The sequence below is a fragment of the Mus pahari genome, chromosome 7, assembly GCF_900095145.1.
Source record: "Mus pahari chromosome 7, PAHARI_EIJ_v1.1, whole genome shotgun sequence".
In the NCBI taxonomy this organism is placed as follows: Eukaryota; Metazoa; Chordata; class Mammalia; order Rodentia; family Muridae; genus Mus; species Mus pahari.
The window spans coordinates 1,500,815-1,518,170 of record NC_034596.1 but is presented as its reverse complement, the minus strand read 5'-3'; the positions used below and the strand labels follow the sequence as shown (position 1 = coordinate 1,518,170).

Genomic DNA, 17,356 nt, shown 5'->3' with positions numbered 1-17,356 from the left:
CCCCACTGCAGCTAGGTTGGCTGTCCTTGCTGGCGAGCCCTAGCGCTGCGTCTCCAGTACACTGGGGTCCCCACTGCAGCTAGGTTGCACTTTCACCGATCGCCTCCTGTAGGTTCACTTCATGGTGCCAAGCTTCAACTTCTCTGCACAACCCTTCAGTCCCAGGTCTTCAACTGCCATTGAGGCTGCACCTTCACCAATGGCCTTTCCTGGCCTCTCACAGGGCCAAAACTCAGCTACTTGTCTTGATCCCCTTATGCTTTCAAAACCAGTACCACCTGGTTGATTCTTACACATCATCAAATCCGACCGCCACCATGATTTCTATCTCTGGAACACAGCTTCTTTGTGCTCTCAGAGAACACATCTCAGATTTCACCTCGGTGATGCTGGTCTCTTAATCACAGCTAATTTCTTAGCTCCAGCTAACCAGCTATTCTTTTTTTTTTTTTTTTTTTTAAGATTTATTTATTATGTGTAAGTACACTGTAGCTGTCTTCAGACACTCCAGAAGAGGGCATCAGATCTTGTAACGGATGGTTATGAACCACCATGTGGTTGCTGGATTTGAACTCTGGACCTTTGGAAAAGCAGTCGGGTGCTCTTACCCACTGAGTCATCTCACCAGCCCCTAACCAGCTATTCTTGACTCTCATGGCGAAAGCTGTCAATTTCTGTTTCTTTGCTGGGGCTGGTACCTGGTCCCCTCATTCAGCTAAACCCTCACCCACTTTGTTTTCAGTGATTTCCTTCCCTGACTAAGCTTGGCTCTCCTGAAACTTGCTTCGTACACTGACCTTGACCTCAAGAGATCTGCAAGCCTCTGTCTCCTGAGTGCTGGAATTAAAGGTGTGTATCACCATGCCTGGACCTAAGCTTTTCTGTAATTTCTTTTCACAAGACCTTTATAAGCATGATTACTATGCCTCAGATCTAGATCAAAAGCCTATATCCTTCAGCCTCAAGATCGGGATATTTATTTATTTATTTACTTATTTATTTACTTATTTATTTATTTATTATATGTAAGTACACTGTAGCTGTCTTCAGACACCCCAGAAGAGGGCATCAGATCTCATTATGGATGGTTGTGAGCCACCACGTGGTTGCTGGGATTTGAACTCAGGACCACCGGAAGAGCAGTCAGTGCTCTTAACCCCTGAGACACCTCTCCAGCCCCCAAGATCTGGATCTTAAGTGTGCCCTCCGTTGCTGGATTGCAGTTCATCCAAATACAGTCAAGTTGAGAACCCAAAATATCCTTCACAATCCATTCCTTGTCAACCAGACACACAAACACATCTCCTTATGTCCAAATGAAAACAATAACCAGGTCATAACAATGCCTAACATGATAGAACTACTCCTTGTTAACTGCAAACACATAAACAATAAACATAAACAATTAGCTTAGCTGGGTGGGATCTTGCCCTGAGGTCACCACTTCCTTAATTCCATTTAATTCTACTTCCTGATGGCCTTTTAATCTTTAAGCCATACATTGTGTATCTTTCCTTTCTCAGCTTGCTATGTCTGATCAAAAGGCTCTTCATAAGGACAGAGTCTATGCTAGGTTATTTTGAAATTTCCTTTGTCAATGCAATTAATCTAAATCTCTTCACTTTAGCGTAAGGCAGACTCTTCAGAGAAGAGCAAAAAGCAACCACATTCTTTACCAAATTATCAAAAGAATAGTCCCTTGGCCATATACTAAAATTTTCTTCTGAAATCTCTTCAGCCAGGCCCCACAGTTCCAATCTCCCTCAATGCCACTGTCCTCCACGCTTCTAGTAGGATGGCATACTAAACCCTACTTAAAGCATTTCACTGCTTTTCAAAGTCCTCAAATCCACAATCCTCCAAACATAAGCATGATCAGGACTGTTACAAGAATACCCCAGTCCCTGGTAATAACTTCTGTCTTAGTCACAGTTCTATTGCTATGAAGAGACACCATGACTACAGCAACTCTATATTATAAAGGCAAACTTAATTGTGGCTGGCTTACAGTTTCAGAGTCAGTCCATTATCATCATGGTGGGAAGCTCAAGCACAGGAAACCTCAAAGCCCACCCACAGTGACTGTACTTCCTCCTACAAGGCCCTATCTCTGAACCATGCCATTATCTATGGCCAAGCATTCAAACATACGAGTCTACAAGGGGCCAAACCTATTCAAATACCCACAATTACATTACTTTATTTTGTATGTGTATACCATAGCCTGTGAATGGAGAGGTACATCGTGACTTGAAGGAGTCGGTTCTCTCCTCTGACTGTGTGAGTCCTGGGGATTGGATTCCGGTTCTCATGCCTGACAGCAAGTACCTTTCCACTCTGGGCTATTTATTCAGCTGCCCAGCTCTTTTTAAAAAAAGAGTGTGTGAAGTGTGTGTGTATGTATGTATCTATGTGTATATATACATACACGTGTATATGCATAAACCATATATACACACATATGTATAAATATGTAACACATACATGTGTATAAACACACACACACACACACACACACACACACACACACACACACACACACGTATGTATCGGGCTAGCCTCCAACTCAGAAAACCATGTGCCTCTGCCTCTCAAGTGCTAGGATTAAAGATGTGTGTACACTTTAGCTGTCTTCAGACACCCTAGGAAGAGGGCATCAGATCTCATTACAGATGGTTGTGAGCCATCATGTGGTTGCTGGGATTCGAACTCACGACCTTCAGAAGAGCAGTCGGCGCTCTTAACCGCTGAGTTATCTCTCCAGCCCAACAAAACCTTCTAAAATGTGCATGTCATGTGTGCCCTGACATGTTAGAAGATCCATAATGCCCTGGAGCTGGAGTTACAAGTGAGTGAGCTGCCTGACACTGGTGCTATTAACTGAGGTGGGTCCTCTGGCAGAGCAAGAACTCATAATCACGGAGATCTCTCCAGATCCTCTAATTAATTTTATTAGTTAAAAAAAAAAATCTAGAGCTGGTGAGATGGCTCAGTGGGTAAGAGCACCCGACTGCTCTTCCGAAGGTCCAGAGTTCAAATCCCAGCAACCACATGATGGCTCATAACCATCCGTAACAAGATCTGACGCCCTCTTCTGGAATGTCTGAAGACAGCTACAGTGTACTTACATATAATAAATAAATCTTAAAAAAAAAAAATCTAGCCGGGCATGGTTGTGCACGCCTTTAGTCCTAGCACTCGGGAGGCAGAGGCAGGCAGATTTCTGAGTTCAAGCCCAGCCTGGTCTACACAATGAGTTCTAGGACAGCCAGGGCTACACAGAGAAACCCTGTCTCAACAAAAACAAACAAACAAAGAAACAAACAAAAAAAATCATACTTGGGTCTGAGAGATGGCTCAGTGGTTAAAGAGCGCTGACTGCTCTTCCAGAGGTCCTGAGTTCAATTCCTAGTAACCACATGGTGGTTCACAACCATCTGTAATGGAACCCAATACCTCTTCTGTTGTATCTGAAGACAGTGACAGTGTACTCACATACATAAAATTAATAATCAATCTTAAAAAAAAAAAAACCAACTTATTTTGTGTGTATGTGGGTACATGCATGTCACACTGGCGGGTGGAGAGGAGGGCTCCTAGAAGTTGCTTCTCCCCCTCCTATGTGGGATTAGGGGTCACTCTCAGGTCAGCAGTCTCAGTGGCAGCCATCTTCACCTGCTGGGCCAGCTTGCCAGCATCTCCACTGAATTCTGAGTTGACTCTCTTTAAACTTGCAAACATTCACTGTTATCTCATCTTCAGAGGACTGCATTAAATTATGTTCACATCACTCCCTCCTTTTCTTTGAGAAGAAGACAAAGTAGCAGAGACTGGCCTAAAATAATTATTTTCAAGGATGACCTCAAAATTCTACAAAAAGTGCCACACTACTGAACTACAGCCCCAACGATGAACTTCAGGCCATCCTGCCTCCTCCACCCCCCAGCGCTAAGACTCCAGGCTGTACCTCTATGCCTGTGCCTAACTGATGTAGTGCTGGGGACTGGCAGAGGCCATGCAAAGTAAGCACCACCCCAACCTGGGCGTATGTAAAACCTGAAGAGTAACAGGTCTCTGTCTTGCTCTTACCGTTATAGTATCCAGCGGCCAGGTGGTGGTGAGGCCTGGTAGGCATCCAAGCCAGGCTAAGGCACTGGCCACACTCAGAGGGGTCTGAAGCTTGCACAGACCCTACCTGAAGAGTTGCCAAACACTGGACCTGAAGGATAGAAGAGATAACTTTAGGGTTAGGAAGTCCTTATTGTTTGAAATAAGACTCTTTATCAGTTTGGTTTTAGTCTTTTTCAAGACAGGGTTTCTGTTCCTCCATGTAGCCCTGGTAGTCCTCGAACTCTGTAGACCAGGCTGACCTTCAACTCAGAGATCCACCTGACTCTGCCTCTCGAGTGCTGGGACTAAAGGTGTGCACCACCACCACCCAGTCTCCAATCAGTTCTTACTCCGGCAAAGGGATACATTCAGAAGAGAAAGACTCACGGTAGAATCTGTGAAAAGAGGCTCTGGGAAGATGATGCCTCAAGTAAGGTAACATGCTCACCTTGTAGATGGCAGGCTTCATAGCATCTGTGAGGGAACAAAGGCAATAGGTAGCTGAGGCTCTGCGTCCAGAGGGCTGAGCAGGAACTCAGGCCTTGCTTTGAGAGCAGGATCTCATGTCTGGGCAGTGACTCCTTCATCCTTCCCCTCACCGTCAGATCTCTGACCCTACCTCTTCCCACCTCACTTTCTCCCCACACTACAACGCTAGCTTTCCTTCTGTGAGAACGACTGCGTCCTCCACCTTGGTATCTTCTCTCCCTGTCTCATTTACCTAAAACTTTCTCTTTTTTTGCATTCTCCACTTGGTTCTTTCCTTATTGACTTAATCCTGCATTCCTATATAAACATGCCCTATTGTCTCCTCTGAAGGGTTAAATACATAAAAGTCAGGGGTAGCAATCCCAGAACATGGGAGATGGAAAGAGGAAAAGAAGTTCAAAGTTACAGGGCAAGTTCAAAGCTCTCAAAGCACAAATGAAAAGAAACACACAGGAACCTCCCTTTGGCCCATATCCAGCAGGCTACCACCCTTTTTAACCTTCTTTGTTTCTCCTTTATGTTTCTTGAGACAAGGTCTACCTACAGAGTCCTGAAGTTAGAGATCTGCCTGCTTGTCTCCTAAGGGATCTGCTATAATTAAACTTTCTAAAGAAATGATGTAAGGCATATATATCCAATCGCTAGGACACATGCCGTCAACAACAGCTAAGAATGGGTCTCAACACATTAGCTGACTTCTCCTTTTTTTTTTTCAGTAATTTAACTGTGAGGTTCCTGGAACTGAACTTTGTAGATGACATCATATCATAATGTCAAAGGGCTGGACATGCCTGTTTTTCTATCTCCACCTCAACCTATTCCTCCATCAGACGACCAAACACAGAACCTCCTAGGGCTTAACCCCAGACGCCTTCTTAAATACTCATTACTGTAGAGTAAAATCTGCCTTTCTTGACTCTTCCTACAAGTGAAGACACAGATCTCAGGGAGTTCTGAGATCAGCACTGGGGAGACATCAGATAGAGGCGAGTACCCCCTGTCAGCCTCAGCCTTAGCAACTCTTTGCAGTCAATTTCTGACGGCACAGACTGTGAAAGAGGGAGAAATGACTGGTAAAATGCTGAAAAGGTGCAGTTAGTCTGAAAAAGAGAATTTAAGCTCAAAAATCACCCACTGAAGTCATAGTACTATCATAAAGGTGTGACTAAACATGCTTTCATGCTAGAGACTACACTAGAGGAGCTCACGGGAGGGAGGCAGACAGGCCTGAGTGCTCTGGCTCCCACCAGTGCAGCTATGTGACTTGCCTGGAGGCTGCTGTGCCAGGAGGGCCTCAGGATGCGGCAGGCTGAACAGCAGTACCTTCCCATCTGAGCAGGCCAGAGCCAAGAGACCCAGGCGAGGCAGGAGAGGAGCCTGGAGGGTGAGAGCAGATCTGTGCTGAGGCTTGCTGCTTTCACGGCGGGCCTCTCAGAAAACCCTTAAAACACGACACGGGATTGCTGGAAAACCCACCCACCGCACTCTAACCTTCCTTCCGCCAACCCTAAAAACTCCCAGGGCTAGTCCAGTCAATTAGAAGTACCTTCCGAAGGGTTTCTGGATGTTCCCATGCCCCACTGGGGCAGAACTTGAGGTCCCAGATACAGCCACTGTCACAAGCAATCCCATAGACAAAGTGGGCCCTGTTGCCAGGACTGGAGAAAGAAACATGGGAGACAGTGGGTAGGAAGAGTCTATGATTACTGGAGCTCCACTTCCTTGTCTTGCCAGCCCAATGCAAACCCTGCCCCGCCCTGTTTCCCCCTCACCCGCCTGCCTATGGCAGTGTCCCAGCCCCACCTCACCAGCTTTCTTGCTGCAATGTCCCAAGGCCCCAGAGCTGCAGCAACCCAGGGCCTGAATGAAGCTGGCTCAGTGGGTGTGTCTCATTCATGTCAGGGCTGGAGAAAAGGGCCACATACTGTGGAGCTGCCGACCCTTCAGGCACTGGGCACCAGTCCAGAGCCCAGAGTGGTCCCCCTGTGAAGAAGGACACATCCCAGCGCTCTGGATGTGCTGTGATGGAGCTAAATCTAGAGAAAAGTCAGAGTAACAAAAACGTTAGGACAAAGTGGAAAAGTTCCGCTGGGAACAAGTGTGTCTGGCAAAGGTCTGAAAAATCAGGGAGTCTATGGTTGGAGCAGGGCTCTGCCACAACTTAAACCTCCCCACTTCTTGCTCAGAGAGGAACTCCTTGCATCTTTCAAGACGCATGCTAAGTGCATGTCACTTTGTGAACTGGCCTACCCAAGCCTCCCACGTCTCCCAGGGCCCAGCTTGCAGAGAAAGCTGACCACTGTATTAGAGAGATTAGCCTGCTACCGTCGGGTTTTATCCTGAGCGTTACCAGGATCAGCCCTCGAGAGGAGAAGGCCGATTCTAGCCTTTGCAACGTGTGTTTCCTCCTTCTCTCTCCCAGTGCAGGAAAGAGGCTGAGCTGCTGCTATCCTTTACCTGTTTATCCGGTAGATTGTGCCATCCTCAGGAATCCCTTCCCGCTGTACAGAGAACAGGGGGGACTTCTCCTCCTGGGGCAGGTAGGGAGCTGCTTCACTGTGGGAAGCAGAAACATCACAGAATCCCCATTATACACCTTAGAATTCTTTGTCACTTGTCTGTCATCTCCTTCAAGTCTTCTTAGTAATTAATACTGTCAACCTGAGTCACCCACTAGGCAAGCCTGTGGGCACACCTATGAAGGGTTATCTATATTAAGCTGGTCTCTGGGTATGTGTGTGAGCAACTTTCTTTATTCAGTTAACTGAAACAGGACAATTCACCTTCAATGTGGGTGGGCAGTGCCGTTCCATGGACTTGGGTCTCAGACTATATAAAATTAGAGTTAGCTGAGCACAAGCATCCACTCTCCTCTCCTCCCTAACTGTAAATAAAGTGTAACTAGCTTTCTCAAGGTCCTGCTTCACCATGATGGACTGGAGCCTTGACCTGTGAGACAAAATAAAGCTTTCTCCTTAAGTTGCTTTTGCCTGGCCAGGGCATTTGTATCACACGAAGGAAGGTAATGCAGCTTCAGAGATATCAATTCAACTTACAGTTCAGATAACAACTGCCACTTCCAGGCTACTGGAATCCACTCAGCAAACTCCCAGAATGAATGGTGCTGTTCTCGGCTAGAGAAACAGAAGCGTCATCAACGGAAGAGAAGAGAAAGTCTACAACCTCACTGTCTAAGACCCTTTTTCTCTGAGGGTGGGAGTGATTTGTGGTTTAGGGGTAAGCAGCTACCAGCACTTGAAATGTGGTCAAGAATTAAGAGCCCAAGAGATTGTGCCCTTTTAACACTGTCCCTTAGTAATGAATGCCAACACATGCTCTCTTTCTAGATGGTCTTTCTAATCTCCCTCCCCCCAACCTCAGTCTTTGTTCCCAAATCTCACAGGTCCTTGGTGAGGTGGAGGCACTTCCAAACAGGAGCCATGATGTAATTGGGTAAGCCATTGGGAGCCATGCCCCGGCAGTGTGGTTTCTGTTTCTAAGGATCAAAATAAAGAAAATATAAAAAGGAGAACATTCTAGGTTGGAAATTCTAGGTTGGAAAAAGTCCCAGAGGATAGCTTTTTTCCTTGGCATTACATACCCTACTGACTACCCTATCGACATTTAAATAGATTTCTGCTCCAGTTACTCTATCTATTAAAACATACTCTACTCACCTTTCTTCAGTCTCTACATTTGACTCAAAGGACTCTCCTAAACACCCTCCAACCCCGCCCTGTGGGACAGGGTTACCTATTCTCCCCACACCCAGTACTCCTTCACAGACCCTCCCTCCTCTGACAGGCCAGGTCAAGGAGTGTATTCTTTAGACACAGTCCTGGAATCTCACCCATGTCTCAGGGATGGCTACTGCTTTTAAGCCCAGTGATAAAGTTCACATCAGGCTAGAGAGATGGCTCAGAGGATAAGAGCACTGACTGCTCTTCCAGAGGTCCTGAGTTCAATTCTCAGCAACCACATGGTGGCTCATAACCATCTGTAATGAGATCTGATGCCCTCTTCTGGTGTGTCTGAAGACAGCTACAGTGTACTTAGATATAATAAATCTTTAGACCAGAGTTTCGAGGACCGATCAGAGCGAGCAACCTTCATTCCCAGCAATCACATGATGGCTCACAACCATCAGTAAGCTACAAAGTACCCATATATATAAAATAAATATATTAAGTATTAAAAAAAGAAAAGAAAAGAAAAAGAAAATGAGAAGAGAAAAGAAAAGAAAAGTCGGGGCTGGTGAGATGGCTCAGTGGGTAAGAGCACCTGACTGCTCTTCCGAAGGTCCTGAGTTCAAATCCCAGCAACCACATGGTGGCTCACAACCATCCATAAGGAGATCTGACTCCCTCTTCTGGAGTGTCTGAAGACAGCTACAGTGTACTTACATATAATAAATAAATAAATCTTAAAAAAAAAAAAAAAAAAAAAAAGTCAAGTATGCCTCTAAGCCCAGCATTTAGGGAGGAAAGAGACCCAATATAAAAATAATCCAGTGGAAAATAATAGAGAGAGACATTGAAGGTCTACCTCTAGCTTCCACACATTAGCAAACATGGCCACATGCTTGTACATATATACGTAGGCAAGTAGACATATGTATGCACCCCCATGTACCTACCTAACAAAGTTCCTGTTTAAGCTGGGTGTGGTTGTCTACACCTAAATGCTAGGACTAAGAAAACTAAGGCAGGAGGATTGAGTTTGAGATTAGTCTGAACTAAACAGTATAGATACCTTTAAAGCCATGGAACTGTACATTTTTAAATGATAAGTTTATGCTGCATACACTTATCACTGTCAAAAACAAACAAAACTAGCATGTGTCAGCACCAACCAGCAAAAGTCTTTTCGTCCTCTCTCTCAATCTCCCTACATTACCCCAGACCCCGTCTCCTACTGCAATCACCTTCCGGGGAAGCACCATCCCTAGAAACCAGTACTTGCCTTTCAAAGCCCAGCTCAAGTGCCATTCTTCTGTGAAAGCTGAGCAGTCAGTTCCCCTCCCCCACATCTAAGTCACTTTGTGGCATTCACTACAGGGACAACTTTGAGAAGTAAGATCCTTGTTCACACATGTGGTTTTCAGTAAAGAATACTCCAGAGTGAACAATCTATTCACTACTTTCTTCCCCGTATAGTGTCTCCAACTACCTTGCATTTTTTAAGTTTTTCCTTTTTTTGTTCCTATTTTTTGGATAGCCATGAGGCCAAATGCTAACCATGAGTACTCGGAATGCTATAATCCCCATATTCCCATCTTTTTGTTGTTGTTGACTCCTTACCCCTGCAGCAGGTCCTCGTGGGGTGCTTCGGGGTGCAACAGGCTCCGGATCAGATGAGTTCTCACTTGGGGCCTCACTTTCTTCCTCATCTTCACCCTCGACCTGGAGAACAAAGTCTTCATCCCGAGCGCTTCCGTCTCCTTCACCCTGAGAGGATGCTTGCCGGGTCTTCTTCGGCTTTGTGGGGCTGCTCACCTTGGGACTCTTAGGACCAGACAGCGGTGCAGGCAGGGCTGTGGAGAGCTCTTCAGCTAGTTCCTGAAGGTATAGAAGTGCCCTGTGGGATAGGGTAGAGTCAGAGCCATCCTCACAAGCTAAGCCCACATTTCTAGACTTTATTACTGTTTTATTGATCTCAGTGATGCTGTGAAGCAGCTAGCAGTTTCCCCTTCCCTCCAATAGATGCAGAAATAGAATCCAAGAAAATTAAGTGACTTGGCACAGGCAAGCCAGACACCAAGGAATATGATAAGCTTTCTAACGCTAGGCCAATGCATTCTTTACTCTACCACACAGAACATAAAGGGCAAGGGAAAGAAGGAAAGGCACATAAACACTGAAATAAATTGAGTGGTAAAAGCAATGAAGACCTGGGGGAAGTCTGTGAAAAATGTGATGGAGAGCCAGGTGTGGTGGCGCACGCCTGCAATCCCAGCACTCGGGAGGCTGAGGTGGGAGGATCACAAGTTCGAGGCCAACCTGGGTTGGGCAGCGACACCCTGTCTCAAAACAAAAACAAAACAAACAAAAATGTGATGGAGTATGAAGTACAGAAAGAAATCACTTAGATACAAAAAGTTAGCAACACATACCACAGAAGTGGCTCTTATGAGCTAAAGGGTTGCCCCCACCCAGAACCCAGAGACCACCCCTACTTACCTGATACCTCACCAATCTTCCCATCTCTCCAACATCTGCCCCACCTTCCCGCCTCCACCACCACCCCTGCACCAGGCTGTGCCCCACAATCCTTACACTTGGGCAGCCCTTCGGCGGGGTCGTTCCCCAGAAGGGGTCTCAAAGTCCTCGGGGGGCCTCTTTGGATGTGGAGACTCTGGCTGATCTAGGCCTTTGGACAACTTCAATAGTAGCAGGTCTCCCTTGGCCTTCTGACTTCGTTTCTTAGGCATGGGGGTGGACAGAGGGTTGGACTGATCTAAGAGGCCAGGAACCAGAGGGGCAGATGGAGGTTTACGTTGCTGAGGCCTTTTAGCACCTCTTGCTGTCCTACCACCTCTCCTCCCGGAAGGCTTTGAGGCTCTAGGGTTTGAGACCTTTGACATCTCTGAAGAAAGATCTGTAGAGAAGAATATGGCCTGTGAGATGGGATCAGAGCTCAAGTTCTTTGGAGTACAGTATACTGCACCCAAGTTTTTAAGAACCTATGAGCTCAACTTGCTCTCTCGTTTGAAGCTAAGCAAAAAGTGAGAGCAAGGCCTACCTTGCTGCTCCAACCTAGCGAGGCTTTCCTGGTCTGGAGGAAGCCTCCTCTTGTCAGAAGAATCCTCAAATCCAGGCAAAGGAGGGGGGAGCGACATCTCGATGGACGCCTCCACACTGGACGTTTCCGAGGAAGCCTTGACATCCAGCTGGCTTAGTTCTTCTTGTCCAGGAGAGTCTACCACAATCATGCTCCCCACGGGGTCGGCCTCCCCCAGGGCAACATAGCCGACCCCGCAGGTATCCATCAGCACCCCCCAAAATGGCTGCCCTGCACACAGAGATACAGCAATGAGTGTAACAAGGAAGCTATTTGTAAAGGCTCAGGTTTTTCTCTTTCCCCGCTCATCTAACAACCAGAAACCCAAGCATCCTGATCATTCATTCCTTCAAGTAACTACTGGTGTGGTAAGGTGGCCTAGTAGGTTAGAGTGCTTGCTGCCAAGCCTGATGACCTGAATCCAATCCCGATTCACATGGCATGTGTAAGGAGAAAACCAACTTCTACACTTTACTCTGACCTCCATACGTGTGCCCCCTCAAAAGAGAAATAAAAGCACCCCCAACACACAAACGATTATGTTAAGCACTGTTCTGGGATCTAGTAAATGACAATTAGGACAAAAAAAAAAAGAACTGGGCATGGTAGTGTACACCTATAATCCCAGCTCTGGGAAGCTGAGGCAGGAGATGCTAGGAGTTTGAAACCAGCCTGGGGCACACACAAGCCTGTTTCAGAAAACAAAACAAAAAATAGGCAAGAGACTAAAGTTCTTAAGATTTTACATTCTCATATAGCAAATAAACAATAAGTAAATAGATAATAATAAACTATCATTAACTGTTTACTACATCCCAAACATAATACTAAATGCTTTATGAATGTTACTTAGACCTCTTGTATACTTGTATAAGTACTTCTTGTATGCTAAAAAGATATGGAAGTCAATATATAAATAAAATAATAAAATAAATCATATTCAGGTCCCCCACCAGAATGGAAAAGGAGATAAAAAGTATTCACCTCTGGGGAAAAACCATAACTTCCTAAAAACAGACTAAATAGCAGGGGCCAAGCATGTGTGAAGGTAGGATGCCAAGTCCCAGCAACTATGGAAACTGACGCAAAAAGACAATCTGAGCCCAGAAACTTGGAGCCAATTTGGGGTATGATACAGTTAGACTCTATTAAATATGAAGAGTTGCCAGATGCTACCAAACAGACCAAGCTAGAGTAGGATACTCCAAGGTAACATAAGAGCTGTACTGAGCTAGGTGGGGTAGAGCACTTTGAAATCCCAGCACTTGAGAGGTGGAGGCAGGAGTTTAAGGTTAGCCTTGGCTACATGAAATCATACCTTAAAAAAAGAAAAAGAACAAAACAAAACAAGAGTAAGGGTTTTCTGGAACCTGGCCATCAATGTTACATTTGAACTGGGGATAGTGGATGCCTCTGGTCTACAACACAATTAAAGATCATCCTTCACATTAAGAGAACTTTCTCACACCAAATAATGAATGAAAGTATCTTCGATCTTTATGAATCCAGAAATATCTGATCTATAATCACAGACCAAGGAGATTGGCAGAAGTAAAACATTGACCAAAATTCGAGCAAATACAACTCTGTAAGGGTTTAGTTTTGGGTCAGGATGACCTATTTGCCTTTGACAAAGGGGAAGAAATAGTTCAAATCCCAGGAGGGAACCTTCCATAGGTTGAGACATAACTAAAAGATAAAGAATTCGCCAGCATCAATGGAAAGGTGTGCTCATATAAACACTAAACGAAATATGTACGTTAAAGCTCCAACCAATCCCATAGCTATAACCGGATTATAAATGACAGCAGTAAACTGTCTAACTCAACTCACGAGGACACAATGCAGCCTCGCACGCTAACGATACTGCATATGGTGTCACTGTTCTTCGGTAAAGAGAAGGCCTGTATCTCTTAATACGCAAAAAGGATCCAACGTGAGACTTATGCAGGCAGGACAGGAAGAAAAAAGTTGAAAAGTACCTTTCCAAAAACTATTCCAGAAAACAGAAGTAGGTTTTCAGCCAACACAAACACTACCGGATCTAGGAAACAAGAGAAAACAATGCAGAGGGCCTGAGTAAACTGGAAACAGCAGGGAGAGGAGTCAGGTGAAAACAAACTCCAGAGAAAGAGAGAGCACAGTCAGACCACACTGCTCAGCAGTGAGGTCAAAGCAGGCAGGGGAAGTTCCAGACTCAAAGCACTAGCTATAAGGACATGATAAGCGTGGCATTAGTGACACAAGAGGGAAAGACGCTAGCTAACAAGTGGGAAATTGATGGGCTCTGCTGCTGTTTGTGAGGTGGGTTCAAACAATGCTTCCCTGGCTGGCTTTAACCTGACAAGAATTTGTCTGCCTCTGATGGGATTAAAGGTGTGCTCCACCATCCCTAACTAAAGAAATTCATATTTTAAGGAAGACAAGTGTGATAACTTGGGGAGATGTGCGGAGATCAGGAGTTCAAGACCAGTCTGGAACACATAAGAGCCCCCACCGCACAAATAAAAAATGAGAAGGGTAGGGGGAGAAAGAGCAAGGTGGCAAGAGAGAGAAAGAGCAAGGTGGCAAGAGAGAGAAAGAGCTCAGTGTTTAAGAGAAAAAAAACCTTAGAAAAAGTTGGGGCTGGTGGCACATGCTTATGAGTCCCAGGCCAGCTCAGTCTACATCAGGAGTACTAGACAAGCCAGAGGTACATAATTAAGACCCTGTTTTAAGCAAAACAAAAAGCTAATAGGAGAGAGGGATTACAGCACCCTTGTAATCCCAGCAGTGGGAAGTATCAGATTCAAGAGGACCGAGACTTCCAGCCAGCAGGGGTATAGTGAGACCCTGTCTCCTCTCAAACGCTCTCCCTCCAAAATACTGAAAAAAGGGAGACCTTGAAATTAGGAAGACCTCAATTTATGAACCAAGAACACTTACTGGGGTGCTGCAGAGACACCTCCACAGTTAGGAACACTTGATGCTCTTAAGAAGACCTGGGTTTACTTCCCAGCACCCCATGGTGGCTCACAACCAACCACAACTCCAATTCCAAAGGATCTGAGGCCTTCTGAGCTCTGAGAGCACCAGGCACATAAAAGGTGCACATGCATACAATACACACAAGCAAAACACCCATGAACAGTAAATGGCTTACTGTACAAAAAAGAAATAAAATCAATAAACAATTACTATAGCAAAAAAAATCTGAGTGAAAACACTAGATTTCAAAAGGAAACATCTCTGCTCATCTCAGCACTTTTGGTTGAGTCACCTACAGAGGAAAAGGCACCAGACCTGCTTCAAAGTTCTCACAAATATTTGAAATCAGAAAAGAATTACAGCCTTGAGAAACCCTTCACTAAGCTAAGACAGCAGCATGACATGCTGGATATGCAAGATCCATGTAATTTTTTCTTTTCTGTGAGCTAGAGAATAGCTCAGGAGTAGAGCATTTGCTTAACATTTCCCAAAATCCTGGAGTCAATCTCCAGGACAGGAAGGAACGAAGGGAGGGAGGAGGGAGACTTGCTAATAGAGAAACTCGAAACTGGCATCTTTCACAACAGTGGAACATTAAATTGAGGTTAAGTAACTATGGTAACTATAGCTATGAAACAGATTCTACCTTCAGATTTTAAAGGTTTCAGTAGGCCAGGATGGTTAATGCTTGTAATCTCAGCCCTTAGGAGTTGAAGCTAAAGGATCTGGAATTCCAGGCCAATCAGGAATAAAAACCTGTCTCAAAGAAAGTGGTCTTGTAGCCGGGCGTGGTGGCGCACGCCTTTAATCCCAGCACTCGGGAGGCAGAGGCCTCCCTGGTCTACAGAGTGAGTTCCAGGACAGCCAGGGCTACACAGAGAAACCTTGTCTCAAAAAAAAAAAAAAAAAAAAAAAAAAAAAAAAAAAAAGAAAGAAAGAAAGACAGTAAGTTTGTAAGATAGAGAAAGAAAGAAAGAAAGAAAGAAAGAAAGAAAGAAAGAAAGAAAGAAAGACAGACAGACAGTAAGTTTGTGTAAGATCTTGCCTACCTGGTTTACTACACTATTCGAACTAGATACATGAATTAGCATACAACTTTTTTCACTGAGTGACTCAACATACAAAAAAAAAAAATCCTTTTAAAAATTCACTTCTGGTGAAAGGCAGTGACAGTAAATGGTAGAATTCCTACTTAGGATCTTCCTTTACTGTTTAAAATACAAATTTTAAACAGTAAAGGAAGAAATGTTCAGTAAATTCTAACTAGGGTTTTTTTTACATCCCATACTGTCTGATTTCCTTGCTGCCTCAGGTTGACTACTCTAACAAAAGAAGAACAATTAGATAATACTACATCTTAAACTCGGACTCACCTTACATACACTGTTTGATACACTGGTATTCTACTATGCAACTGGTGATTTATCAGATAATTTTACTGGTCCAAAAACGAACATATTATTTGTACAAAAACCTGCAACTCCGTTTTCAGTTGATACTGCTAGAAACTAACGAGTGTAAATTTGAATAGAACAACTTAAAATTATTAGGAAAAACGGCACCACAGTTGATAGCGGTAAAGATAACGCAAGCAAAGGTTAATTTGAATTTATGTAACAATCAATGTACCTCCAAGGGCAAAACGATCTGGTTATATCCTAAACCTGACCAGAAAAATGAATTACCTCCTGTGGGGGTGAAGTCGCCATCTCTGTCTTGTCCAAAAGACGGCAAACTTGCCGCGGGATAAAAGGACCAGATAAGGAAACATAACTGGCCCTTGGCTGCGCCAATGGGGTTGCAGCGCGCGGGGCACAACCCCCGGGGTTAGAGCCACTTGGAGGAAAAGGCTGAGACACAGTAAGGGGGAATGAGCACAGGAGGACTGACTGCAACCAGAGACACCACCACCTGCCATTCCCCAATCCTGGCCGTGGGGGCAGCTTGCGAGCCCCAGGCGAGCCCCGATTTCCCTAAGCCTTAGGATAACAGCGGGTTCACCCATGTCCGAAGGCCCAACGTAACGAGCTCAGTAAGCAGTGCAGAAGCCTGGGTCCAGTTTACCGCGCTACATACACCGAGCTGGGGAAGAAGGTAAGACCGGCGGGCAGAGACGGGGCACGGAGGTGAGAGCTCGACGCTTCTCGGGAGAAGCGCAAAGGCTAGGAGGCGCGCTGTCTTGCGCGGGGGTAAGAGGGGAATCGGGAATCGGTTCCCACTGCCTTAGCGCTACGGCGAAAGAATGGGAGGAGTAATTCTGGGTCCCCCGCACACCCCGTTGCGGTACACTCACCCGCGCCAAAGTCCTTCCGGAAGTCCAAGTTCGAAGATGGCGCCGCCTGTCGGGTCGCGGTTTTATGACGAAATCTTGATCGGCTCTCCCTTGCCCCGCCCCCGAGACTAGGTAAACGCAAGCTTGGTCTGGAGCGCGTTTCCTGCCGAGCTTTCTATTAAACTCCGTGTTCCATAATGCAGCGCGGCGCGGCGCCGAGCCCCTCCGACGCCCGCGAGCGGGAGCGTGGCTTCCGCGGCCCTGGGACACTGCAGGGCCTTCTGGGAATTTCAGCGACCGGAAGGGGAGGTCGGCGCCTGCGCGGCACCGCAGCTCCGCCAGCAGCCTTGCCGAAAAGCTTTGGAGGGGACGGTGTCGCGCTTCTGCTGTCGCTGTTCCGACCTGCCCTTCCACCCAGGTTGCTGGCTTTGTGGAGAAAAGACCCTGACCACACCTGATTCTCAACTGCAGTCCCGAGCTTCGACGGACTAGGAGACGATCCCTCTACTGATTTTCTGCTGCCCGCGACTGAGCCAAGACAGGAAGAAAATAGAGAGGAGGGCTTGGAAAGAGGCCAAGGGAAGAAAAGAGCGGGGGAGCCTAGCCGGGGTGGGTAGCCTGCGCTTTTAAAGAGAGCGTCACCCCCGGCCTCACGCCACTCCCTCACGGGGAGGTGGCCTCCGATGGAGAAAACAGAAGCAGCAAGGTTTCCAGCCTTTTAAAACCATGTAAATTTCA

The 17,356-nt window shown here is 45.9% G+C and overlaps 1 protein-coding gene across 4 annotated transcripts in view; it reads right to left on the bottom strand.

Moving 5' to 3' along the window:
- Positions 1 to 16,911, bottom strand: part of Gtf3c2 (general transcription factor IIIC subunit 2) — a 24,506-nt gene extending 7,595 nt beyond the window's left edge. The window contains exons 1-14 of one of the 4 annotated variants that reach the window (XM_029540770.1): positions 16,640 to 16,911; positions 13,362 to 13,423; positions 11,341 to 11,610; positions 10,875 to 11,196; positions 10,490 to 10,618; positions 9,900 to 10,176; positions 8,001 to 8,095; positions 7,656 to 7,733; positions 7,057 to 7,155; positions 6,408 to 6,635; positions 6,146 to 6,257; positions 5,868 to 5,976; positions 4,559 to 4,584; positions 4,090 to 4,219 (exon numbers count right to left, since the gene is read on the bottom strand). In XM_029540770.1, the coding sequence (XP_029396630.1) occupies positions 4,090 to 4,219; positions 4,559 to 4,584; positions 5,868 to 5,976; positions 6,146 to 6,257; positions 6,408 to 6,635; positions 7,057 to 7,155; positions 7,656 to 7,733; positions 8,001 to 8,095; positions 9,900 to 10,176; positions 10,490 to 10,618; positions 10,875 to 11,196; positions 11,341 to 11,587 (1,852 nt within the window). In that variant the 5' untranslated portion in view covers positions 11,588 to 11,610; positions 13,362 to 13,423; positions 16,640 to 16,911. Of the gene's footprint in view, positions 1 to 4,089; positions 4,220 to 4,558; positions 4,585 to 5,867; positions 5,977 to 6,145; positions 6,258 to 6,407; positions 6,636 to 7,056; positions 7,156 to 7,655; positions 7,734 to 8,000; positions 8,096 to 9,899; positions 10,177 to 10,489; positions 10,619 to 10,874; positions 11,197 to 11,340; positions 11,611 to 13,361; positions 13,424 to 16,031; positions 16,055 to 16,639 lie in introns of those variants that run through there. The other 3 variants (XM_021201780.2, XM_029540771.1, XM_021201779.2) reach the window with 3 other exon arrangements.
- Positions 16,912 to 17,356: the final 445 nt, after the last annotated feature.